This window comes from Elephas maximus, chromosome 25 (genome assembly GCF_024166365.1).
Source record: "Elephas maximus indicus isolate mEleMax1 chromosome 25, mEleMax1 primary haplotype, whole genome shotgun sequence".
In the NCBI taxonomy this organism is placed as follows: Eukaryota; Metazoa; Chordata; class Mammalia; order Proboscidea; family Elephantidae; genus Elephas; species Elephas maximus.
In genome coordinates this window covers 33944262-33969033 of record NC_064843.1, presented here as the reverse complement: position 1 = coordinate 33969033, position 24772 = coordinate 33944262, and the positions used below count along the sequence as shown (strand labels likewise).

The 24772-nt window shown below is 49.7% G+C and overlaps 1 protein-coding gene across 13 annotated transcripts in view; it reads left to right on the top strand.

Moving 5' to 3' along the window:
- The window catches only part of CEP250 (centrosomal protein 250), a 48486-nt gene extending 24146 nt beyond the window's left edge, over nt 1-24340 (top strand). For all 13 annotated transcript variants that reach the window (XM_049870104.1, XM_049870103.1, XM_049870099.1 and 10 more), the window contains 18 exons: nt 116-309; nt 740-867; nt 1025-1194; nt 4470-4637; nt 5041-5175; nt 7113-7256; nt 8081-8214; nt 9612-9750; nt 10759-11101; nt 11813-11934; nt 12930-13050; nt 14139-14260; nt 14747-17350; nt 20068-20181; nt 20361-20510; nt 21011-21112; nt 22210-22272; nt 23917-24340. In XM_049870104.1, coding sequence (XP_049726061.1) covers nt 116-309; nt 740-867; nt 1025-1194; nt 4470-4637; nt 5041-5175; nt 7113-7256; nt 8081-8214; nt 9612-9750; nt 10759-11101; nt 11813-11934; nt 12930-13050; nt 14139-14260; nt 14747-17350; nt 20068-20181; nt 20361-20510; nt 21011-21112; nt 22210-22272; nt 23917-24192 — 5229 coding nt within the window. In that variant the 3' untranslated portion in view covers nt 24193-24340. The remainder of the gene's footprint in view (nt 1-115; nt 310-739; nt 868-1024; nt 1195-4469; nt 4638-5040; nt 5176-7112; nt 7257-8080; nt 8215-9611; nt 9751-10758; nt 11102-11812; nt 11935-12929; nt 13051-14138; nt 14261-14746; nt 17351-20067; nt 20182-20360; nt 20511-21010; nt 21113-22209; nt 22273-23916) is intronic.
- The last annotated feature ends 432 nt before the right edge of the window (nt 24341-24772 follow it).

Genomic DNA, 24772 nt, shown 5'->3' with positions numbered 1-24772 from the left:
GGCTCAGGGCTCACAGCTGGGCTCAGCATCTCTGAAGAGCTGATGGCCCTATCCTAGCAGTTGGCCCCAGGGAACATCCTGCCCCTACTGCGCCTCACCACGTTCTTCCCCTCAGGCGTGCCACCAGCAGGAGGCAGCCACAACTCAGCTGGAGCAGCTACAGCAGGAGGCAAAGCGACAAGAAGAAGTGCTGGCCAGGGCGGTCCAGGAGAGGGAGACCCTAGTACGAGAGAAGGCAGCTTTAGAGGTGCGGCTGCAAGCTGTGGAACGGGACCGGCAGGGCCTCTCTGAGCAACTGCTGGGGCTCAGGTAGGGCCCAGACCCAGTTCAGCCAAAGGCAGAGCAGAGTTTTGCAAGGCAAGGGGTAGCCAAGCTAAGCTCCCTGCCCTACGTGGTTGGGTTCTAAAAGAGTTATGAATTTATGGTTGCCCCCCTAACCTTCTCCAGGTAGTTACTACTTAGAACACTACTATTCTTAATGAAGGCAAGGAGCCCTGTGGTGCAATGGTTAAATGCTCGGCTGCTAACCAAGAGGTTAGAAGCTTGAACCTACCCAGCTGCTCCACGGGAGAAAGACCTGGTAATCTTCTCCCATAAAGATTATAGCTTAGAAAACTCTATAGGTAGTTCTACTCTGACACATGGGGTTGCTATGAGTCAAAAATCAACAGCACCTAAACAACAACAACAACGAAGGGCTTGAAGGGTAAGACTTCTTCCTGATTCTTGAATCTCACAGCTCGGTCAAGGAGCTACTGGAAAGCAGTCTCTTTGAGGCCCAACAACAAAATTCTCTGATAGAGGTCACCAAGGGGCAGCTGGAGATCCAGATTCAAACTGTCACGCAAGCCAAGGACGTGATCCAAGGTGAGAATCCAACTGGAATGGGGCCTACTCCTTCCCCAGCCAGGCCCAGAGCCTCTGAGATAGGAGGTGCTCATGAAGTGGAGGAGGGGGCAATGTTAATAGGAGGCAGGAGTGGGGCAGAGGCTCAGAGACCTGATCCTGTTTGCTGGCATCTTAGGGGAGGTGAGGTGCCTAAAGCTGGAACTGGACACTGAACGGAGCCGGGCAGAGCAGGAGCGGGATGCAGCAGCCAGACAGCTGGCCCAGGCTGAGCAAGAGGGGCAGACTGCCCTGCAGCGGCAGAAGGCAGCCCATGAAGAGGAGGTGGAGCGGCTCCAGGAGAAATGGGTAGGTGGTAAATGTGGCTGGGGGTGGGAGAGGCAAACGTGGCCTCCCTCAAGTGAGTGCTCCACTGCTGACCAGATATTGCTGCTTATAAGAGGAAAAGCTGAACCCCTCTTTCCCATCTTTTTAGTGGCTTTTTGAACTAGAGTGCAAGATTTGATTCATAATGGGTATATAACTGTGACATTATAGATCGCTGCTCTTAGGCATCTTAACAGTCCAGTAGCTTATTCACTGGAGCCCTGGTGGTGCAACGGTTAAGCTATTGGCCACTAACCAAGTGGTTGGTGGTTCAAACCTACCCAGAGGCTCCATGGGAGAAAAACCTGGCGATCTGCTTCCATAAAGATTACAGCCAAGAAAACCCTATGGGGCAGTTCTGCTCTGTCACATGGGGTCATTATGAGTAGGAATTAACCTGACAGCACCTAACAACAACAGCTTACTGGGTCATTCAAGCAGTGTTGATGGAGTACTAACCATGTGCCAGCACGATGTTGGGGGCTGAGGATACAGTGAGAGTGACCCAGACATAGTTCTCCAATGGAGCTTGAGTGTTGGGAAAAGACAGGTATTAAATGAGTTAACACATAAATGAGTAAATGACTATAAATTATAAAAGGTCTACGAAGAAAAAGAACTGGGTGTCATAAGAAAAAATAACAAGGGGGATTTATTTAAGTTGCGTGGTTGGGGAAGTCCTCTCCAAAAAAGTGTCAGTTAAGCTGAGATGTAAGGAACGATGGGATGGGGCCAAGGAAGAGTGTTCCAGGTGGTATGAAAGAGCTTACTGTGCTCAAGGAACTGAAAGGAGGCCAGTGTAGCCAGAGTGTCAAAAGTGGGGGGAAAGCTGCACAAGATGACATGGTGGAAAGGGGTGAAACACTAGAGTCACTCCATTAAATAAATGTTGTTGTTGTTAGGCGCCGTCAAGTCGGTTCCAACTCATAGCAACCCCATGTATAACAGAATGAAACACTGCCTGGTCCTGCACCATCCTCACAATCGTTGCCATGTTTGAGACCATTGTTACAGCCACTGTGTCAATCCGCCTCGTTGAGGGTCTTCTTCTTTACCAAGCATGATGTCCTTCTCCAGGGACTGGTCTCTCCTGATAACATGTCCAAAGTAGATGAGACAAAGCCCTGCCACCCTCACTTCTAAGGAGCATTCTGGCTATACTCCTTCCAAGACAGATTGTTCATTCTTCTGGCAGCCCATGGTACATTCAGTATTCTTTGCCAGCACTGTAATTCAAAGGCGTCAATTCTTCTGTCTTCCTTATTCATTGTCCAGCTTTTGCATGCATATGAGGTGATCAAAAAGACCATGGCACTAAGCCAAAAGCAAACAAGTTTCCTGAATAAACTGAATGCTTTGAAGGCCAGCGTAGCAGGGGCAGAGGTTTGGGGACCATGGTTTCAGGGGACATCTAAGTCAATTGGCATAATAAAATCTATTAAGAAAACATTCTGCATCCCACTTTGGAGAGTGGCATCTGGGCTCTTAAACACTAGCAAGAAGCCATCTAAGATGCATCAATTGGTCTCAACCCACCTGGATCAAAGGAGAATGAAGAACACCAAGGACACAAGGTAATTACGAGCCCAAGAGAGAGAAAGGACCACATGAACCGGAGACTATATCATCCTGAGACCAGAAGAACTAGATGGTGCCCAGCTACAACCGATGACTGCCCTGACAGGGAGCACAGCAGAGAACCCCTGAGGGAGCAGGAGAGCAGTGGGATGCAGACCCCAAATTCTCATGAAAAGACAAGACTTAATGGTCTGACTGAGACTAGAAGGACCCTGGTGGTCATGGACCCCAGACCTTCTGTTGCCCCAGGACAGGAACCATTCCCAAAGCCAACTCTTCAGACGTGGATTGGACTGGACAATGGGTTGGAGAGGGATGCTGGTGAGGAGTGAGCTTCTTGGATCAGGTGGACGCTTGAGACTATGTTGGCATCTCCTGCCTGGAGGGTAGATGAGAGGGTGCAGGGGGTTAGAAGCTGGCGACATGGACACAAAAAGAGAGAGTGGAGGGAGGGAGCGGGCTGTCTCATTAGGGGGAGAGTAATTGGGAGTATGTAGCAAGGTGTATGTAAGTTTTTGTGTGAGAGACTGACTTGATTTGTAAACTCACTTAAAGCACAGTAAAAATTATAAAAAAAAAAAAAGACCATGGCTTGGTTCAGGTGCACCTTAGTCCTCAGTGTGAAATCATTGCTTTTTAACACTTGAAAGAGGTCTTTTGCAGATTTGCCCAATGAAATAAATACATCACTACAAATTTATATGTATTTTAAAGGAAAGGTGCAGGGAAACACTAATGGGATGACGATAGCTATTATACACTGAATGCTTCCTCTGCTGAGCACTGTTTAAAGCACTTTCATGAATTATCTCAGTCCTTAGTACAACCCTTGGAGGGCACTATTGCTATCCCCATTTTCACAGATGAGAAAACAGGCATAGAGATGTTTAGAAATTGAGGTCACCTAAGTAGCCTGACTCCAGAGCCCAAGTTCTTAACCACCGTACTGAGAGCTGCTAATAGAAGAACCTGGACTGGTCTGGGACACTGGTGGACCTCTGGGAAAACCAGGGCTCCCCTATCCTACGCCCTCGTGTAATATAGGGAGACACCCTAGCTAGGCCCTAGTTGCCGTCAACTCATGGCGATGCCGTGTGCATCAGAGTAAAAGTGTGCTCCATAGGGTTTTCAATGGTTGATTTGAGGGGGGAGAGGGGTAGATTACCAGGCCTTTCTTCTGAGGCACCCCTGGATGGACTTGAACCTTCAGTCTTTTGATTAGCAACCAAGCATGTTAACTGTTTGCACCACCCAAGGACTCCCTAGCTAGGCTAGGTCTGGTTTTTTGGGGAGGCCAACTTTGCAGCCCTGAGTAGAGGGACATGGGCAGCAGAGAGCCAGGGTCTGCTGCCTCAGTTCATCGTTACAGCTGTTGATCATGTTGTGGTTGCTTTAAAATAACAAATATTCATAGCTTAAGTTAGGGATAATTGCACTTTAGAAAGCACTTTCGCATGTATTATATCATTTGATTTTATAAATATCATTTGAAAAATGATATTTATAAAATATCATCTTAAAAAATCTGGTGAGATAGATAAGACAGGGATTATTAGCCTCACTCTGCAGATGAGGAAACAGTCTCAGAGATATAGCAAGGTCACACAGCTATTCCAATACAGTTCTCCTGCCTCTTCTTACCTTTCTGGTTCTAACAAGTGTTTCCTTCATGTGACCAGGAACAAGAGCGCTCCTGGCACCAGCAGGAGCTGGATAAGGCTGTGGAGGGTCTAAAGAGGGAGAAAATGGAGCTGGAAATGAGGCTGAAGGAGCAGCAGACAGAAACCGAGGCCATCCAGGTGCAGAAAGAGGAAGAACGGGCCCAGGCTGAGAGTGCCCTGCGCCAGGTGAGGAGATCTGAGGGCTGGAGCTGCACGTTCAGTCTGTGATCCCCTGACCTGTGGACACTCCCTTTTCCTCTTCCAAGAGTGCTGTGGCAGAGGGGCTGCCAGAGGAGGGAAGAGCTGCCCACTGTACTACCGGTGTGCAGGGTGATGAGCACCGTTAGCTAGAGGACCTACAGCATGTCCTGCTTCCTGAGGGAGGGCTCACATTTACCACTTCCTGTCAGCTTGCAAACCACTGGCAGTCTTTGCACTTCCTGGTTCTGCATCAGTGGGTGTAGAACCTTCCTTCACCCTCAGCCCTCACCCCATTTGCTAGAACAGCCCTAGAACAGCTGCCGTGTACTCACAGGTGAACATGATAACCCCCACCCAGCAAGCCCTTGCCCCTCCTACCACTCCACAGATGCAGCTCGAGATGGAGAAGGAGAGAGTGTCCCTCCTGGAGACACTGCTGCAGACCCAGAAGGAGCTGGCAGATGCCAGCCAACAACTGGAACAGTTGAGGCAGGACATGAAGGTTCAGAAGCTAAAGGAACAGGTATGAAGGATGGCCCTGGGCAGGGAAGAAAAAGGGGCCTTCATTTGCTATTCCAACAATAAGTAGTTATTTGGCACTTATGCTCCAGGCCCTGTGTAAGGTGCTGACACATAATAAGTACATAAAGGTCTGGCATAACAGAACATGACAGACACCGTCCCTGCCCTCAGGGAACTTGCATTCTAGTGGCAGAGACAAAGAAAAACAAGCAGATGCAAAATAAATAATTACAGGCTGTAATAAGTGCTGTGAAAGAAACAAATAGGATGATTTCATTGAGAGTGATTCAAAAGAGGCCACTTTGGAAAAGATGGTCAGAGAAGGCCACACTGAGAAAGTGACATTTGAGCCTTGACTTGACGGTTAAAAAACAAGCCAACCACATGCTAACAACATGGATGAGCCTTGAAAATATTGTGCTAGGTGAAAAAAAACAGCCACAGAAGACCACATATTACATGATTCCTTTATATGAAATGTCCAAAATAGGCAAATCTATAGAGACATCAAAGATTTTGACACCTCCTTAGACGGGAGGATGACGTGGCTTTGTCTTACATACTTCAGACATTATCAGGAGGGATCAGTCTCTGGAGAAGGACATCATGCTTGGTAAAGTAGAAGGTCAGCAAAAAAGAGGAAGGCCCTCAATGAGGTGGATTGGCACAGTGGCTGCAACAATGGGCTGAAATATAGCAACGATTGTGAGGATGGTGCAGGACCAGGCAGTATTTCGTTCTGTTGTACACAGGGTCGCTATGAGTCAGAACCGACTCAATGGCACCTAACAACAACAATAATGTAGAGAAAGAAATTAGATTCATGGTTGACTAGGGCTGGGGGTGTGGTGGGGGAGAAAATGGAGAGTGACTGCTAAAGAGTATGTGGTTTCTTTTTGGGGTGATGAAAGTGTTCTAAAATCAATGGTGGTGATGGTTGTATGACTTTGTGAATATACTTAAACCATTGAATTGTACATTTTAAATAGGTGAATTATATGATATGTGAATTATATCTCAATAAAGCTATTTTTTAAAAAAAGGCAGTAGAAGCTAGCCACTCGAAGGATACTTTAGGCGGAAGAAATAGCAACCATAAGGGCCCAGGGACAGACAGGAAAGGGCTTGAGGAGTTCGAGGACAAAAAAGGAGGCCAGGGTGGCTTGGGCATGATAAACTAAGGAGAGAGGTAGGCAGGAGTCCTTTGGCAGTCAGGTTGGTGCTTAGGTTTTGTTCTAAGGGCTGTGGGAAACTGAGGATGGTATTATTTAAAAGCAGAGCTGTCAACTCTTCAGACATGTATTGGACTGGACAGTGGGTTGGAGAGGGATGCTGGTGAGGAGTGAGCTTCTTGGATCAGGTGGACACTTGAGACTATGTTGGCATCTCCTGCCTGGAGGAGAGATGAGAGGGTGGAGGGGGTTAGAAGCTGGCAAAAAGGACACGAAAAGAGAGAGTGGAGGGAGAGAACAGGTTGTCTCATTAGGGGGAGAGTAATTGGGAGTGTGTAGCAAGGTGTATGTAAGTTTTTGTGTGAGAGACTGACTTGATTTGTAAACTTTCCCTTAAAGCACAATAAAAATTATTAAAAAAAAAAAAAGGGCTGGGGCGTGTTCCAATAATAGATTTTAAACAACATAGTTTCTGTGTGTATGTGTGTATACATAGGGGACAATGGGGGTGGCATCAAATGGAAGTAAGGGTATGGTCAGTTAGACTACTAGCAACTCAAGGACCCTGGCCGAGAAAGCCTGGGGGAGCCAGTGCTCTTAGAGAGAGAGGAAAGGGACTATGAGGCAAGGAGTTTAGGGAGCTTGAGGTGGTAGGGCATCATAGAAACAACATGGGTTGCTATATGCCCCTCAACTTTTGCCAACCCAGCTAAAAAGCTAGTATTTATATACCTTCCTCTACTCCTTGATGTCTCTGCCCCTGCAGGAGACCAGTGGGATGCTGCAGACCCAGCTCCAGGAGGCCCAGCAGGAACTGGAGGAGGCAGCCCAGCAACACAGAGATGACCTTGTTGCCGTCAGAGCAGAGGGCAACACCTTGCTGCAGGATAACATGGACCTGCAGAAGCAGGTCTCCGCCTCTCCAGCCCCACAGCCCTTCCCCAGCATGGCCAGCTCTCCACTCTCTCCTGCAGACTAGGAGGAGCCGTGGCCCTGCTGCCTGACCTTGAGGGGGGAAGGGTAGCCACAGTACTGAGTAGAATGTTGAAGGGTGCTCAAAACAAAATCAAAAACCTGTTGCCATCGAGTCGATCCCCACTCATAGTGACCCTATAGGACAGAGTAGAACTGTCCCATGGGGTTTCCAAGGAGTGGCTGATGGATTCAAACTGCTGACCTTTTGGTTAGCAGCCAAGTGCTTAACCACTGTATCACCAGGACTCCCTAAAGGTATTCAGACCCTTGCAACAGTAATCTCTTCCTCTGTTGTGACCACAGAGCTTAGGTTTTCTCAGGCAGTCCCAGCTTCAATTGTTCTTCCCATCCTCCCCATAAATCTAATATTTTTATATACCAGATTGTTTTTCCTGCTCAGTTGCTTCTCCTTCTCAGAATCCTATATTAATAATATTCTGATTTTTACTTTAAAAAACACGATCACCAAACACTCTCCCATCACTTTGCCTTTGGGCACAGTTCCGTTCAGCCAATATTTTTATTCAGGCCTGCCTTTATACAGCATATGTGGGGCTGGGGAGACAGATGACTAAGCTGGGTAATGTTGGGGAGGGGCATGGCTAAGGACAGCCAGAGGGATTGATGGAGACTCCAGAGCATTGGAAATGGGCCGGTGACTGTGGTAAGTCTTGAAGGGCCCCAAAGCCTTAGGTGAGAAGCACTTTCCCACTGGCCCTCTACCCTGTTATCTTGGTCTTCATGTCCTTAACTTTCTAGGTAGAGAACTTGAAGTCTCAGCTGGTTGCCAAGGATGACTCCTGGAGGCTCATGGAACACGAGGTTCAGGAGAAGCTAAGAGAAGCCCAAGAGTATACCCAGATTCAGAAGGAGCTGGAAAGAGAGAAAGCCAGGTAGGCTAGACAGGCCATGGAGTTGGCTTTTGCCCATCTACCTACAGTGGTCACCATGTGGTTGACACTTCTTTACTCAGGTCACCTCACATGAATTTCTTGAGCCTTTCAAGTCTCCAGGTCTGGTCTGTATATGTACTGTGTGGAGAGGACACTCCCTGTCTTCACAGCTTACACTCCATTCATTTAATAACTATTTAGAGAACACCCGTTACGCACCAGGCACTGTGCCAGGAGCTGGGGACACAGCGCGGTCTCTGCCTCAATAGAGTTTATAGGTTTGTGGGGAAGATGTTAATTAAATAATCCCCCAAATAAATGATAATAGGTTACGATACATAGTATGGAGGAGAGAAACAGGGTGCTGCAATAGAAATAAGAGAGAGGAGACCGACTTCAGATACGTAGCTAGGAAAGGGCTTTCTCAGCAGACAGCATTTAAACTGAACACCGAGGATGAAATGGAGCAGCCCATTCCCAAAAGCCCTGAGGAAGATGAAAGCTTGGGTGTTTGGTCCAACTGAAAGGGTATGGCATGGTTGGAGCACCGTGCATGAGAGAGTGGCAGGAGCCAGACAAGTGCCATATCACTGAGGATTTTATAGGCCAAGCAAGTGGTTTGCAGTTTTAAGTTTGGTGGGAAAGTGCTGGAGAATTTTCAGCGGGAAAGTTGACATGAGCCAATTTATGATATGTCAGAGGGATAGTAATGACATGAAACATAAGGACCAAAGTGAGACCATTCAGAATGAGGAGCAGCACGTATTCCCAGTGCTGTGGGAGTTTGAGAAGGGACAAACCCCTTTGGTGATGAAACTGGAGTCAGGAAGACAAGTTTAGGAGGTTGGTACAATTGTCTGGATGAGAGAGGCCAAGGCTGAACCGGGGTGGGAGTAGTGGGGAAGGAGAGGAGAAGATGGGCTTCAGGGACATTAAGGGAGTTAGAATCAGTTACGTTTAGTCATAGATCAGAAGTGGATGAAATGAAGGAAGAACTTTGATATGGCCAAGGTTTCTAGCTTGGGGCACTAGGTGGATACAGTTGCTTTTTACTGAGCTAGAGAACGTAGTAAAAGGCGATAGCTGTGGGCGAGGGGAAGCGCAGAGGGATGGGAAGTTTTGGACAGGTTGAGTTTGAGGTACTTGTCTGGAATACCTGGAATTTGCCAGAGAAGAGTAAGTCGTGTCACTAAAATGAAGTGCTCCATGCATGCAGGATCTAGGGCAGTACTTGGCATTCAGTAGGTGCTCAGTAAAAGTAGCTGTTATTTACACTATAATCGTTATCATTACCCTTTCTACCTGCATTACTAATGCTGTATTTAGGAAACAGATGAGAAGGTAGTTCTTTGTTTCCCTGAGAGAATGCCCCAGCCCTCTGACCCCTCTCATTTTAGCCTGACTCAATCCCTGGTGGAAAAGGAACAGAAACTTCTTGTTTTGCAAGAAGCTGACTCTGCTCGACAACAAGAGCTGAACTCCTTGCGCCAGGACATGCAGGAGGCCCAGGGAGGGCAGAAAGAGCTCAGTGCCCAGGTACTTCCCACCCTGATTATGAGCCCTGCTTCCTTGGTGGAAGCCTGTCCAGGAGTGGCAGGATGATTGTTCAGAGTTCCCTCACTGAGAGGCCATTGTCTTGTTCCATACTACAGAATAGGCTGTGACCTCAGTAGCCCTGGCAGGAGGGGGCAGCCAGGGCTGGGCAGGGTGGGGGCTTGGAAACCTGACCCAGAAATGACAATGGCCCTTGACATTGGGAATGTGACAACCTAGAACATAGTGCCCAAAGTGGTAGAGCACACGTGAGCCTGCTTCACATACAGCCACATCTAAGACACAGCTTGGGGAATTGAGCGACAAGTACTGTGCCAGTTAGGTAGGCAGCAATAAGTGGACTTTCCAGGGACTCAGTCTACTCACAGCAGGACCCCAGACCTTGGGTGCAGAAGAAAGATGGAGTTGGGAGGGGAAGGGGAGGAGAGTTAAGAGCTAGACAGTAGGTTGCAGCAGTTAAGGTGCAGGTCTGTTGTTAGATAATCCCGGGTTTGACTCCCAGCTGTACTGCTTCCCAGTTGTGTGAGCATCAGTTTCTTCATCCATAAAATACGATGACAATCCTAACCGTTATAGGAATATGAGGAAACAATGGGATTGTGGACCTAAAGTGTCAAGAACACAGTAAGCATCCAGTAAATGGAAGGCATTATTATTGTGACTGCTCAATGTCAAGTGTCAGGGCAGAGTTCTAATCCTAGCAGAAAGCTGCCATATCTGCCAGGGGAACCGGAGCAAAAGCCCATTTCTGTAGCCCGGGCCCATGTGTCCAGCATCAGGGGAAGGCCAATCGGTAGATAGGCATCTACCTACTAGGTGTCAGATCTAGGCTAACACTCATTTCAGAGCCCTGCCTACTTATTGAAGAGCTGACCCCACTGAAATCCCTCCAGCCCTGATCAAGGTTTGCACAGGGATTGAGTGAGATCTGGCCCAGGAGGAAAAAGCACCCCCTCCCTGCTCCAAGTGACTGCACATCTTCCCTGGCAGGTGGAATTACTGAGGCAGGAGGTGAAGGAAAAGGAGGCTGACTTTCTGGCCCAGGAAGCACAGCTGCTGGAGGAGCTGGAGGCATCCCGGGTCACGGAGCAGCAGCTGCGAGCTTCTTTGTGGGCCCAGGAAGCCAAGGGAGCACAACTCCAGCTGCGACTGAGAAGCATGGAGAGCCAGCTGGAAGCGCTGGCGGCAGAGCAGCGGCCCGGGCACCAGGCCCAGGCCCACCTGGCCAGTCTCTATTCTGTCCTGCAGCGGTGCCTGGGGCCTGTTAGTGAGAGCAGGCCTGACCTCAGTGGTGGGGGAGACTCTGCACCCTCCCTCAGGGGCCCCGAGCCAGGTGAGGCAGCTACCCAGGAACTCAACCCTTTGGGTCAGGCCCAGATCCCAGGGGAAAGGGAAGAGCAATGTAGTTGCTTAGGCAAGGCTGCACCAAGGTTCAGGTCACAGCTTCTGGAATTCATTCTGAGTGAACCCCAGCTCTGCTGTTTGATAGCTGTGTGTCCTTGGGCAAGTCACCTATCCTCTCTGAGCTTAATTTTCTTCAACTATAAAATGAGAATACTAAAAGTCCCAGAAGTCCCTGCATGGTGCAAACAGTTAAACACTTGACTACTAGCTGAAAGGTTGGTAATTCGAACCTACCCATTAAGTGCCTCACAAGACAGACCTGGCAGTCTGCTTCCTAAAGGTCACAGCCTTGAAAACTCTATGGAGCAGTTCTACTCTGCATGCGTGAGGTTGCCATGAGCCAGAATTGACTTGATGCCAACTAACAACAACATGAATACCTAATCTCCGAACTTTTCAGAGGAGCTAATGAGATTACAGATGTAAATTAGCTCACAGAGTTCCTGGCACTTACTAAAGGCCTAACACAGTAGCCAGCATTGCCTAGTGCCCTATGCAGAAAATAATGTGAATGAACTGCTAAGAAGGGGTTCTTTGAGGAGAGGAGGGGTCAGTGGTAAGGCCAAAGCATGTCTGGGTGCTATGGCTGTTTCTTTTCATAGAGGCAGCCAGGTCAAGAGGTTGCTCCTCATTTTTTCAGACCAGAATGAAGTTGGGAGCCTCTTTAAAGGAAGGCCCCTTCTGACTGCTCTCTCAGCTGAGGCAGTGGCATCGGCCCTCCACAAGCTTCACCAAGACCTGTGGAAGACTCGACAGGCCCGGGTAGGTCTCTCTGCTCTCTTTCCACCTCCACCTACGGCTTGAGAAAAAGGCTCTGAAGCAGTTTGACCCGTTTTGCTCCTGAGATCACGTTGGGGTGCATTCCACCTCCAGCACTTACCACCTGGCAGCTACGAAAAAGCATTTGGATTTTCTGGGCCTTGGTTTCATTTGTAAAGTAAGGCAAATAATACCTGCCTTACAGGGTAGCTGTGAGGGCTAAATGAGTAAGAGGTTTGAATGAGCCCTGTAAGCTATGAAACTCTTACAGATACATGCTATTGTGTTGCAACATATTTTCCTCTCAGCCATGGATTATTTCCATACCAAGACCTCCAGGAAAAACCTGACAAGCTGGGGGCACGTGATATTTGATGTTGCCATTTACAGGAACATTCTAGGGCTACACCTGACCTAAATGTCCCACAAATTCCCCCTTACAGTGAACTTATCAGTTAACAAAACTTGAGGGCCACCAATGTGCCAACCACTCTGGGATACAAAAGGAGAAAGACCTGATCTCTGCCTTTAAGAATGGCCTGTGACATGGCTGAGAAACGAACCTGCATTCCAATATAAGGCAGAATTAATAGAGTCAATAATAGATGCAACTGTTGTACTGTTGAAACTAGGAGGAAGGGGCAATTCATTCTGACTTGGGAGGGAATTCAGGAAGGATGAGGCGACCTATGAGCTAACTCTTGAAGTCATAGTTCAGGGAGGAAAGAGAAGACACTTGGGCTAGGACTTCAATCAGAAGTTCAGTTTCAAAATACATAGGCTTGACAGAAGGAGATTCTAGCCTCCAGCCATTTGGAGCAGAGCCTGTTATCACTTCAGGAAGTCAGAGAGTTCAGTTACAACCCAGCAGCCTGCGAGTAGGTCCACGATGGCTGGCCACCACAGAGGGTGAGGATGAGGAGAGAGCTTGAGTCTGGGACTGGGACAGCTTTGTGAACGAGGAGGAACTTGAGTTTAGCTGGCCCTTTATTTCCCAGGATGATCTGAAGGATCAGGCCCAGAAGCTGGAACAGCGTCTAACTGTTATTGAGGCTGAGAAGAACCAGGTTCACACAGAGTTGCAGGAGCTACAGAGCCAGCTTTCCCAGTACCAGGAAGGTGAGAAGCTCAAAGCAGGAAGGGGGACTTGGAGGGAAGAGAAAGAAAAGTGGGAAGCCCAGGAGTGGCAGGAGCCGGCCTAGCAGCCACTTTTTCTACTGCTTACCCACAGCTGTGAGAAGGTACCTAGAGGCATTTCAAAATGGGTGATGACCCCCCTTGAGCTGTTTTTCTGCTTTGCTTGACCTTTGAGGGCTATCCTGGAAGAAGGGTTTGGGGGAGACAGATTTGGTGCACTGAGAGGAGGAGCTGGCCGGACTTCCATTTTCTGTCTCTGGAGGAGGTAGAGAATTGAAAACCCAGGACCAGGGCTATGGGAAAATGATAAAATTCTGTGTTGTTTGTGCTTTGTCCAGGTTACTTATTTTTATCATCTCCAACTGTGTCCTCAAAATGATTAGCCTTTGATGGCAGAAGGATTGTCGGCTGGTCAGGGAGATAGCAAGGAGGGGGAATCTGGGAGAACATATTCGTGCCACAACCCAGGGCTGGAAAGAGTGGTGACTGATTGGAGAGGAGAGGAGAGGGTCTTAAAGCTTAAAGCTTGACTCCGGAAGAGAAGAGGACAACTTGGGGAGTGGGCCTAGGCTTTGAGAATGTCCCAGAGAGCTTCCTGAGAGACATACAAATAGAGCCGGCTATTCATTCATTCATCAGAGACTAATCATTTTGAGGACATGGTTGAGAACATAATGCACGTTCCAGAAATGGAAAGCAGCTAACAGAGCAGCCCGTGGTTCTAGGAACCTCAGCAAAATCACAGAATTGGGGCTGGAAGAGACCTCCGATGTCATCTTGCTCAGCCCTGTCTGGTGCCCAGGGTTGAGGATTTATGTGTGTCCGGATGAGGAAGTGTTAGGATGATTATCAGGCAGTGCTGGGTCTGGAAGCAGCAGGGAGCCTAGACAAATAGGAGCAGCTGACAGATGGGAAATGTCTCTATGAAACTGGATGTAATTCTCCCCTTTTCGGCTGTCTTCCTCCTTGAGTCTGTTTCCCCATCCTGCATCTGCCTCCGCATGCCTCTTTTCCCCACTCCCCCAGTCATGATCATGGGCCTTGCTTCACTGCCTCTCCTTTTCCCAAAGAGAAATCCAAATGGGAAGGAAAACAGGACGCCCTAGAATCTGAGCTGACGGAACTGCATGAAAGTGTGGCATCCTTACAGAGTCGCCTACGGCAAGCGGAGCTACAGGGAATAGAAGCCCAGGTAAGATGGTGCTGGTTTGGCGGAGGGGATTGCTTTAGGCCCAGGGTTCCAGCTCCTGGGCCCACCTTGGCTTGTGGTCATGCCCCATTTATATGCAGTACCCGGTTTCCTCTAAGTGTCTCAGTCCTTCTGACTGTCCCCATGTCCCTGAGGCCCATTATTAAGGCCCCAGTGAAAAAAAAAAAAAACCAGTGAAGCCTCCTTTAATTACTTTTTCTAAGTTGAGGTGGAGATTTTTATCCCTTGCCCTGAAGGACCAGAATAGGGGATGGCTCATTTGCACCAGGTTTTCTCCCGGGCATAGCAGAGCCCTGGGATGTGGTAGGAATGTTCATTTTCAGTGTCAGCTTAAGTGAAATGCACCAGATCTTTTTGCCCAAGCTTTTGTCACTGCTGGTACCACAGGGTAACAGTGGGAAGGGCCTGCATTGAAACAACAATATCAGGGAAGTGTAGTCTAAGGTGGTTTTACATCTTGTTTTCCAGAATGAGCGAGAGCTACTTCAGGCAGCAAAGGAGAACCTGACAGCCCAGGTGGAACATCTGCAAGCATCTATCACAGAAGCGAGGGCCCAAGCAAATGCTGCTGGGGTCCTGGAAGAATACCTGAGAACTGCCCGCTCAGCCCTGAAACTGAAAAATGAGCAGGTGGAGAGTGAGCGTGAGAAAGCCCAGGCTCTGCAAGAACAGGGCGAACTGAAGGTGGCCCAAGGGAAGGCTTTGCAGGAGAATCTGGCCCTCCTGGCCCAGGCCCTATCTAAAAGAGAAGAGGAGGTGGAGACTTTACGGGGGAAAATCCAGGAACTTGAGACGCAACGGGAAATGCAGAAGGCTGCTCTGGAAGTGCTATCTCTGGACCTAAAGAAGAGGAACCAAGAGGTGGATCTGCAACAAGAACAGATTCAGGAGCTGGAGAAGTGTAGGTCTGTTTTAGAGCATCTGCCCGTGGCCGTCCAGGAGCGAGAGCAGAAGCTGTCCGTGCAGAAGGAGCAGATCGAAGAGCTTGAGAAGGACCGGGCGACCCAGCGGAACATCTTGGAACGTCAGCTTCTAGAACTTGAGAAGAAGGCCCAAGTGATTGAGTCCCAGAGAGGCCAGATTCAGGATCTGAAAAAGCAGTTGGTTACCCTGGAATGCCTGGCCCTGGAGCTAGAGGAAAACCATCACAAAATGGAGTGCCAGCAAAAGGCAATCGAGGAGCTGGAAGGCCAAAGGGAAATGCAGAGGGTGACTCTGACCCATATGACACTGGACCTGGAGGAAAGGGGCCAGGAGCTGCAGGCCCAAAGCAACCAGATCCAGGAGCTGGAGAGCCACAGCACCCTCCTGGCAGGGGAGCTCCGGGAGAGGGGCCAGGAGGTGAAGTGCCAGCGAGAACAGATCGAGGAGCTGCAGAGGCAGAAGGAGCGTCTGACCCAGGATCTTGAGAGGAGGGACCAGGAGATGAGGCTCCAGAAGGAGAGGATTCAGGTCCTAGAAGATCAGAGGACACTACAGACCAAGATTCTAGAGGAGGATCTAGAACAGATCAAGTTGTCCTTGAGGGAGCGAGGCCGGGAGCTGGCCATTCAGAGACCACACACGCAGGAGCGGGCAGAGGAAGGGAAAGGCCAGAGTAAGGCACAGCGCGGGAGCCTTGAGCACATGAAGCTGATCCTGCGTGACAAGGAGAAGGAGGTGGAATGCCAGCAGGAGAGGATCCAGGAACTTGAGGAGCACAAGGACCAGCTGGAACAGCAGCTCCAGGGCCTACACAGGAAGGTGGGAGAGGCCAGCCTGCTCCTGACACAGCGAGAGCAGGAGGTGGTGGTCCTGCAGCGGCACCTGCAGGAAGCCAGGGAACAAGGGCAGCTGAAAGAACAGTCACTTCAGGATCAGTTGGAAGATGCCCAGAGGACGCTGGTCCAGAGGAACCAGGAGCTGGAGACCCTGCAGCAGGAACATCGGCAGGCCCAGGGGCAGGAGGAGAATGTGAGGGAACAGGCACGCTCACTCCAGGGAGCTCTGGAGCAGGCCCATGTGACACTGAAGGAGCACCAGGAGGAGCTTGAGGAACACAAGGAGGAGGTGCGAAGACTCCAGGAAGAGCTGGCAGTGGAGGGACAGCAGGTACAGGCCCTGGAGGAGGTGTTGGGTGACCTGAGGGCTGAGTCTCGGGAGCAGGAGGAAGCCCTGCTGGCCCTCCAGCAGCAGTGTGCTGAGCGGGCACAGGAGCATGAGGCAGAGGTCAGGGCCCTGCAGGACAGCTGGCTGCAGGCAGAGGCAGTGCTCAAGGAACAGGACCAGGAGCTGGAGGCCCTGCGGGCAGATAGCCAGTCCTGCCAGCATCGGGAGGAAGCTGCCCGGGACCAGGTGGAGGCCCTCCAGGAGGCCCTTAGCAAAGCACAGGCTGCCCTGCAGGAGAAAGAACAGCATCTCCTTGGACAGGCAGAGTTGAACCGCAGCCTGGAGGCCAGCACTGCCACCCTGCAGGCTACGCTGGACTCCTGCCAGGCACAAACCCGGCAGCTGGAGGAGGCCCTGAGGATGCGGGAAAGTGAGATCCAGAACCAGGATCTTCGACACCAGGAGGCCATGCAGCAGCTCCAGCAGGCACTTGCCCAGAGAGATGAAGAGCTGAAACACCAGAAGGAACAGGGGCAGCTGCTGGAGAAGTTTCTGGCCCAGAGGGACCGAGAGGATGTGGTCCAAGGGGGGCAGAGGAAAGAAGAGGAAGAGATGAGGGAGCTTCATGAGAATCTAAGGGAGCTCCAACTGACTCTAGCCCAAAAGGAAGAGGAGATCTTGGAACTGAGAGAAGCCCAGCAAAGGAGGAACCCAGAGGACTCACCCCAAAGCCACAAAGCCTCTCCAGTGGAGAAGTCCTCTCCAACATTTGATTCTTTAGTACCCAGGATGCAACAGGAGCTGGAGCGACTACAGGGAGCCCTGAAGCAGACAGAGGCCAGGGAGATCGAGTGGAGGGAAAAGGCCCAGGACTTGGCACTATCCCTGGCCCAGAGCAAGGCCAGTATCAGCAGTCTGCAGGAGGTGGCCATGTTCCTACAAGCCTCTGTCCTGGAGCGGGACTCGGAGCAGCAGAAGCTGCAGGTGAGTCACTGCAGGAGTGTAAGGGCCTGGGGCAGAGCCCATCTGGCTGAGCTCAGGGCGTGCTGCCATTGTGGGCCTTGCGGCACCTTAGAGGGATGAGAAAGCTGAGATCAGGAGCACTGCTGTGTAATGGAACTGGGAAACTATGCTAGCCCTGCCCTCACAGAGCTTACTGTCTGGTGGATAAGCAGATATAATGCAGTGTGATGGGAAGGGAAGTGCAATGTGCTCTGAGAACACTGGAAGGGCATCTACCACTCCTGGGGGTGAATGCTGGGAAGAGTGGCAGTTAAGACTAGATCTGAAGGGGCCAGTAAGGAATTAGCCAAGCGCCTATAGGGAATGAGCTTTCTGAGCAAGAGGGAAAAGGAGGAAGAAGAGCAGGAAACATCTGTGTAGGTGCTTTAGGCTGCCTGGGACATAGATGAGGGAGTTGGCTAGAGAACAAAGGACAGCAGGTGCCTCATCATTCAGGGCTTGTAAGCCATGCTGAGGAACCTGGGTGACCATGGGAAGCAGGTGAAGGGTTTGGGACAGGGGGGCAACATGATCAGATACACAATTCAGAAGAAAGATCGTTCTTGCTGCTGTGTGGGGCAATAGTAGATCTGGGGAGACCAGCTAAGAGGCTGTAATACAAGTCCAGGGATGCGGTGGTAACCTAAGATAGTAAGAGTGTGGATGGAGACTCATGGGTGGATTTAGGAGTTTCATTGGACTTCTGGCATTGATTGGCCTTGAGGTTGGGGGAGTAAAGAAAGGGCAGAAAGATGTCAAGGACAACACCCAGGTTTCTGGCTGGAGCAACTGGCTTGATGATAGTACAGTTCACTGAGATGAGGAAAAGTAGGTTTGAGGAAGAGGACTGGGATGATGAGTTCAGTTTGGAAATGGAGTGAGACATCTGTGGGACATGCAAGGGGAGACACCCAGTAGGCAGATTTGTAAAGTGGTCTGGAATTCAAAAATGAATTTGGGTATAGAGACAGAGACTTTGGAGTCATCAACAGTTAGGAAGAAGTGTGTTCCTCTGGGTAGAATGGTGAGTGAGAAAGGAAATGGGCTTAGGATAGAACGTTGGGGTATAACATTTAACCTCAGGGTCAGGGACCATGTCTTAGTCACCTCTGTGCCCCAGCACTAAGCACAAGGCCTGTACAGAGTAGGCAATTGGGAAAGATTGGTTGACTGATAGACATAGATAGGCATTGCCCCTTTTATCAAGAGGAACCCAGCCCATTTTTCCAGGGGAATTGACTCACATCCTGGTCCTCTGAACTTGGCTAAACCCCAGAAGGCCCCTCCCTCATCTCAGACACACAACCCTCAAGTACTCTCTTTGAGGGAGCTCACAAAGCACTACTCTTGATAATGGGCAATGTCTAAAGAGGGAATTAAGTTTATGAACTTTGGAGTCAAGTTCTTTGGTTGAAATTACAGTTCTGCAATTTATTAGCAGCGTGACCCTGGGTAACTGCCTTCATTTCTCTGATCCTTGGTTTTCTCATCTATACAATAGGACTATGATAGCACCAACTCCATTGGGTCATTCTGAGTACAAAGTATAACACATACAGAGTACCTAGCTTAGACATGAAGGAAGCCATCAACATGTGGAACTCTTTTCCTATTTCCAGAACTACTCTTACAGGGCACTTCCCATCCCTTTTGGGTTACTGAGCAGTGAAAGTTCACTCAATAATGTCACTACACCCAAACACTCAAGGGCATCTTTCAGATGCAGCCCCTCAACATAGTAAGACATTTTTATTAAGTTTTTTTTTTTTATTTTACATGTCAGCCACTGTGTATTCCTACTTTCTTCCACAACAACCCTGAAAAGTAGGAACCGGTATTATCCTCATTTTAGCGTTGAGGAATGGAGACTCAGAGAAGTAACGTGCCCAAGGCCACACAGCTGGTAAATGGTAGAGCTACATTAGACTTCAGCAGTCTGACTCCAGAACCCAGCCTATTTTACCACCAAGTTCTTTTTCTCTCCCAGACAGCATCATTTTCTTTTGTCCGTCTCTCTTCTTGTCCATTACCATCTATGAAACATAGGGTGCCTAGAAAATATATAGCATTAGCTTTCTCCGTTTATCCAAAGAATTTAATTCCCTAAGATTTGACCTATGCTTCCCAGAGCATGTAGTCCTTTTACAAACGAGGAAGTCGGGGTTTGGAGAGAGCTCATATCTTCACTGAGGTCACATAGCAAATACTAAAAACCAAACCTGTTGCCATCGAGTTGATTCTGACTCAGCGGCCCTATAGGACAGAGTAGAACTGCCCTATAGGGTTTCCAAGGAGCCCCTGGTGGATTCGAACTGCTGACCTTTGGGTTAGCAGCTGTAGCTCTTAACCGCTATGCCACATAGCCAGTAAGTGGTGACATAACACCCAGATTCCATGCCTCTCCACAGGACCTCAGAGCACTTAATCACTTCGCTTTGTGGGACATCTAGAAAGGCTGGACTTCCAGTCCTAGTTCGCTTACTAGCTTACCATATACCCTTGGATAGATGTGTCTCTGATCCTTTGTTTTATCCATCTGTAAAAGGAAGGTTCTGGACTAGAATAGCTCAGAGGCCCTGGGAAAAATAAGATTGTAACCTGATAAGAAGAGCAAGCTGGCTTTTATGAGGATGGAGGGCAGGGTAGGCCTAGATATGAGGTTGGCATGGTATGATTTTGTTCCACACCTTGATACCCAGGATGAGTTGGACCTTACCAGACAGGCTCTGGAGAAGGAGCGGCTGCACAGCCCAGGCCCGACCAGAAGAGCTGAGCCAGGGACTAGAGGAGAGCAGACTGTACAGCCGGGAGTGGTGAGCTAGAGCCCTGTGGGAACAGATGGCCCAGGAGGGAGCTCCTATCCAGGAGCTTGTCCCCTTCCCTTGGGAGCTGTATCCCTGAAGCCCAGGCCTGCCAGATTTTCCCTGCGTCCTCTCTCTGCTCCCCACCTATCTGAGAGGCTGCCCAGGTGAGATTCACAGGTTCCCCACAGGTCTCGGGAGTGGAGGCTGAGCCTAGTCCTGGGATGGAGGAGAAGCAGAGACAAAGGCTTGAGCAGCTACAGCAAGCAGTGGCGCGGCTAGAGATTGACCGGAGCAGGCTGCAGCGCCACAATGTACAGCTGCGGACCGCCTTGGAACAGGTGAGCAGCTTCCTCTGTCCCCAGCTCCCTCCTTGGGGGTAGGCATGCAACCTTTGTATTCAGCAAACTACAGCCCACGGGCCAAATCCAGCCCACTGCTTATTTTTGAAAACAAAGTTTTATTGGAATCCAGCCATGCCGCATTCATTTATGTGTTGTCTAGGGCTGTTTTCCTGCTGCAACAGCAGAGTTGAGTAGTTGCACAGAGACCATGTGACCCACAAAGCCTAAGATATTTACTGCAGAATAAGTGTGCTGACCCTTGCACACTTGACCTTGAGAGCATGACCCTCCCCTTGAGGACCTCTGCCCCAGGAGCACCTCTTTGCACTCAGGGCTGCCCTAGCATGTACTTTCCTCAGCCCAGGAGTTTTGGTTCCCATGGCTGCTGTCCTCTCACACCCACTCACCCATGCACTGGCCCCCTCTCTTGAGAGACAACTCTGCTCCAGACCGAGAGGCAAAAACCAAGTCTTGATTTCTTGCTGGCATCTGGGCAGGTGGAGCGGGAGCGGAGGAAGCTGAAGAGGGACTCCATACGTGCTTCCCGGGCAGGGGTCCTGGAGATCGGTGAAGCCACAGCACCACCACCCACACAACAGGTTTGCCACCTCACAGTGCCTAACCTGCAAACCCCAAAACCCACTGCTGTCAAGTTGATTCCAACTCATAGCGACCCTACGGGACAGAGTAGAACTGCCCCATAGGGTTTCCAAAAAGCAGCTGGTGGATTTGAACTGCTGACCTTTTGGTTAGCATTTCCAGCCACCCAGAAACTCAGCCCTAGGCCATCCATGGAGGGAAGACATCCGCTTCAGCCAATCCCGAGAGCCGTTCCTGACTGGCCCCAGGGAGGAGGCCTAGCTTCAGTGGGTGGGGGGTGGAGTTAAGGCCAGCAGGCCTGTCTTCTGAGGAACTCTGAAAGCCTTCACTAAGATCTAATCTGCCTCGCCACCGCCCCCGACCAGAGCCTTGGGCTGCCTGAGAGCAAGCCTCACTGGGCTTCTGGTCAGAATCCCTGATATGTAGGTGCTGTGTGGTACCTGCCAGCCCCTGATGTACCCAGGAGCTTGATGGCAGCTTTGCAGGTCTCTTAGACCTCCTTGCCTCTTCCGGTATTGAGTTTATAAAACTAAGGTCTGTGGTATTTCCCAGGGCCAGAGTCCCCTTTGTGGGTAAGGGGTTCAGGAAAAAAAACCCAAACCAGTACTCTTTGCTAATGTATGCCTATCGGTATCCATAGCCCTGCAGCCTGCCAGGGAGGGACTGTGTCTGGTGGCTGAGCACCTCCCAGCTCTCCACCCCCTTTTCTTTAAGTGAGAGCTTCCCAAGGGCAAGCACCTTGTCTGACTTCCCCTCTGCATCTTTGGCTCACAGCACAGAGCTAGCACAGAATAGATGCATGGTATACATCTATTAAATGAAGAAGTGCCTCAAAGAAGCAAATGCCACCCAAGCCTCTTTGATGTTCAGCATCAGGTCTCCATGGGCATTACCCATTAGGCTGGCATAGGCCCTCCTGGGCCTCTCCTTAACCCAGGGCCATGTGTCCCAAAGAGGTCCAGTCTGATTGCAGGCACTTCTGGCCCATAGCCCTTGGCCAGGCCCCCCAAATTGTGATAAGATAGCTGGAGGATGCCTGCAGAAACTCCAGAGAGGAAAAGCCTATTCCAGTAGGAATGGTATTTGTCTTCCACAGGATGGGATAGGAGGACAGAAGGGCTTCTCCGATGTCAAGCATGTGGCTGAACTGCAGAAAGAGGTACATTCTGGAAGAATCCATTGTCCAAGTCCTTTTACCCTCCTTTTTGCATGCAGGCAACAAGGCTTTAGTGTCTGCATGTGCTTGGCCCTTTGTGCACCTCCTCAGGAGAGAGGAAATAGTGCTTGCCTTCAGAGAACTTCAATCTATGTGGGGAGGCAAAAGGGGCCCTAGTCCCAATTCAGAGGGCGGGAGTGGGGAAAAAAAGCATGATCTAGGCCCCAGGCCTGCAGATTCATACTTAGGAAGGGGAAGGAAAAGGAAGAGGGTTCAGGAGCAGACAGAAGATTCTAGGAGGACAGACTAAAACAAACAGAATTATCCTGGCCTCCTCTGCCTCCAAGTGCACCCTTGCTGGCAAGGCTGTTGCCAGCACACCAGCAGAGTAGCCTGGCACCAGGACCACGATCCATACCTCATAGCCCAGGTCAGGTGGCCACACTCAGGGAAACTGTATAATGTACCTTCTTGCCTCTTAGGTCTCACCTCAACACTGGGGAAACTAGGACTGTAGAATCTTGATTTCTGAGCCTAGTTCAGAAATCAGTAGCCACTCCTGGCAGGGCTTGGCTATCTAGCTAGACATAAATTATTACTTTGAACTCTGTTAAACTCATGAAAAGCAATCCCTGAGACAGGGCCAAGACTAAGGTGAAGCAAGAGAGGCACTTGGGTGCAAAATTTAAGGAGCGCTCTCTCCTGACCTGGCATGTTTCCTTAAATTTTGCTTCCTAGGTGCCTCTTGTCTCACCCTGGTCCCAGACCTGCTCTAAGGTCCCAATAACTTCACTCTCTGGTAGTCTCAGTATACTCATGTGAAAAATAGAAGGGCTAATCAGTGATTAGCGACACCATCTGGGAATCACCTGAGACGCTTTGAAAAAAATACTGTTGCCCAGGGCCTCATCCCAATATAATTAAGCCAGAACAGTTTTTAAAAGCTCCCAAAAGGGCCATGATGGAACTTTCTGCAGTGTTTAAAATGTTCTCTATCTTGATTGGGATGGTGGTTACATGGGTATATACTTTGTCAAAGTCATCAAAATATATATAGGCAGTCCCCGACTTAGGACCGGGTTCTATTCCGATGACTCTGTGAGTCAAATACCTCATTTTTTTTTTTTTTTCCAGTTTTCATTATTATTGCCTTCTATTATCAGTGTCTTTATAAATCTGATTTTTACTTGTCTTTGGGGCTTGGAAACATTACATAAATACATACCACTGCAACATTGTATGTAATATAGGTAGTCCCCGACTTATGACAGGGTTCCATTCCAACATAAGTGCAATTCGTCATAACTTGAATATGTCGTAAGTCAGGAACCACCTGTATTAAAATCTGGGTATTTTATTACATGTAAATTATCCCTCAATAAGAGAAGCCCTGGTGGCACAGTGGTTAAAAGTTGATAAAAATAGTTGTGCTATTTTTTTTTAAAGCTTAGGTTGAGAATCACTAGGTTCTCTATGGCTCCTAGGCATCCTTCCCCCAAACACCCTAAAGCCTGACTCTGAAATTTGTGTATGTGGTAGAGTTTATTCAAATACTGACCCAACAAGAGCCACAGGAGCACAGAGCAGGCCAAGTTGGGGCAGCTTCGAAGCACTCAGCTCCTCCCTTCTTTGTTCTTCTGTCACCAGGTGGCCCTGCTACGAGCCCAGCTGGCCTTGGAGCGGAAGCAGAAGCAGGACTACATCGCTCGCTCCGTGCAGACCAGCCGCGAGCTAGCAGGCCTGCACCACAACCTCTCCCACTCACTCCTTGCCGTGGCCCAGGCCCCAGAGCCCACTGTCCTAGAGGCCGAGACCCGCAAGCTGGATGAGTCCCTGACCCAAAGCCTGGCATCTCCAGGCCCAATCTTGCTATACCCGAGCCCCAGCCCCAGCCCTAGTGCTGCCCAAGCCACCTCCAGGTAGCAGCCACAGCCAGGGCAGGATATAAGCCAACCTGGAAGCACTCAGATAGGCAGATGATGATTGTCCAGTAAGTCGTGGCCCAATGACACAGCTACAGCTTGCCAAAGGAAGGTTCTGGTTCTCTTGCCCAACCCAGGAGCCCCAGGCCAGCTGACGTTGTCAGGAAGAGGCAAGTAGGAGTCTGGAGGAGAGCCCCAACTCACATGGGAATGAGGTGAATCACATTGACTTACAGGGCCACCCAGAGGGTGCCTTGCTTGCCCTGCTCTTGCCTAGAATTTATTATCCCAGCACTCCACCCTCTCCTTCCCCTTCAACAATAAACCCTCATCTTTGCATTTGTTTGCTGCGCCTCTCGACTCATACAGCTGGGCAGCAACAGCACATCAAGGCTGCTTATTGAGGAAGAATTTGCCAAATATTCACATCTGGTGGCATGAATATTTGGCTGTCCTGTGCCCTGCTAGAGAAGAGTTACAGAAGAAACACAAGACAAAGCCCCTGTCCACAGAGAGCTTGTAGTCTGATTGATAATAACAGACTAATGCTCATTAATCAGTCAGAGACAATTCTGTGTGTC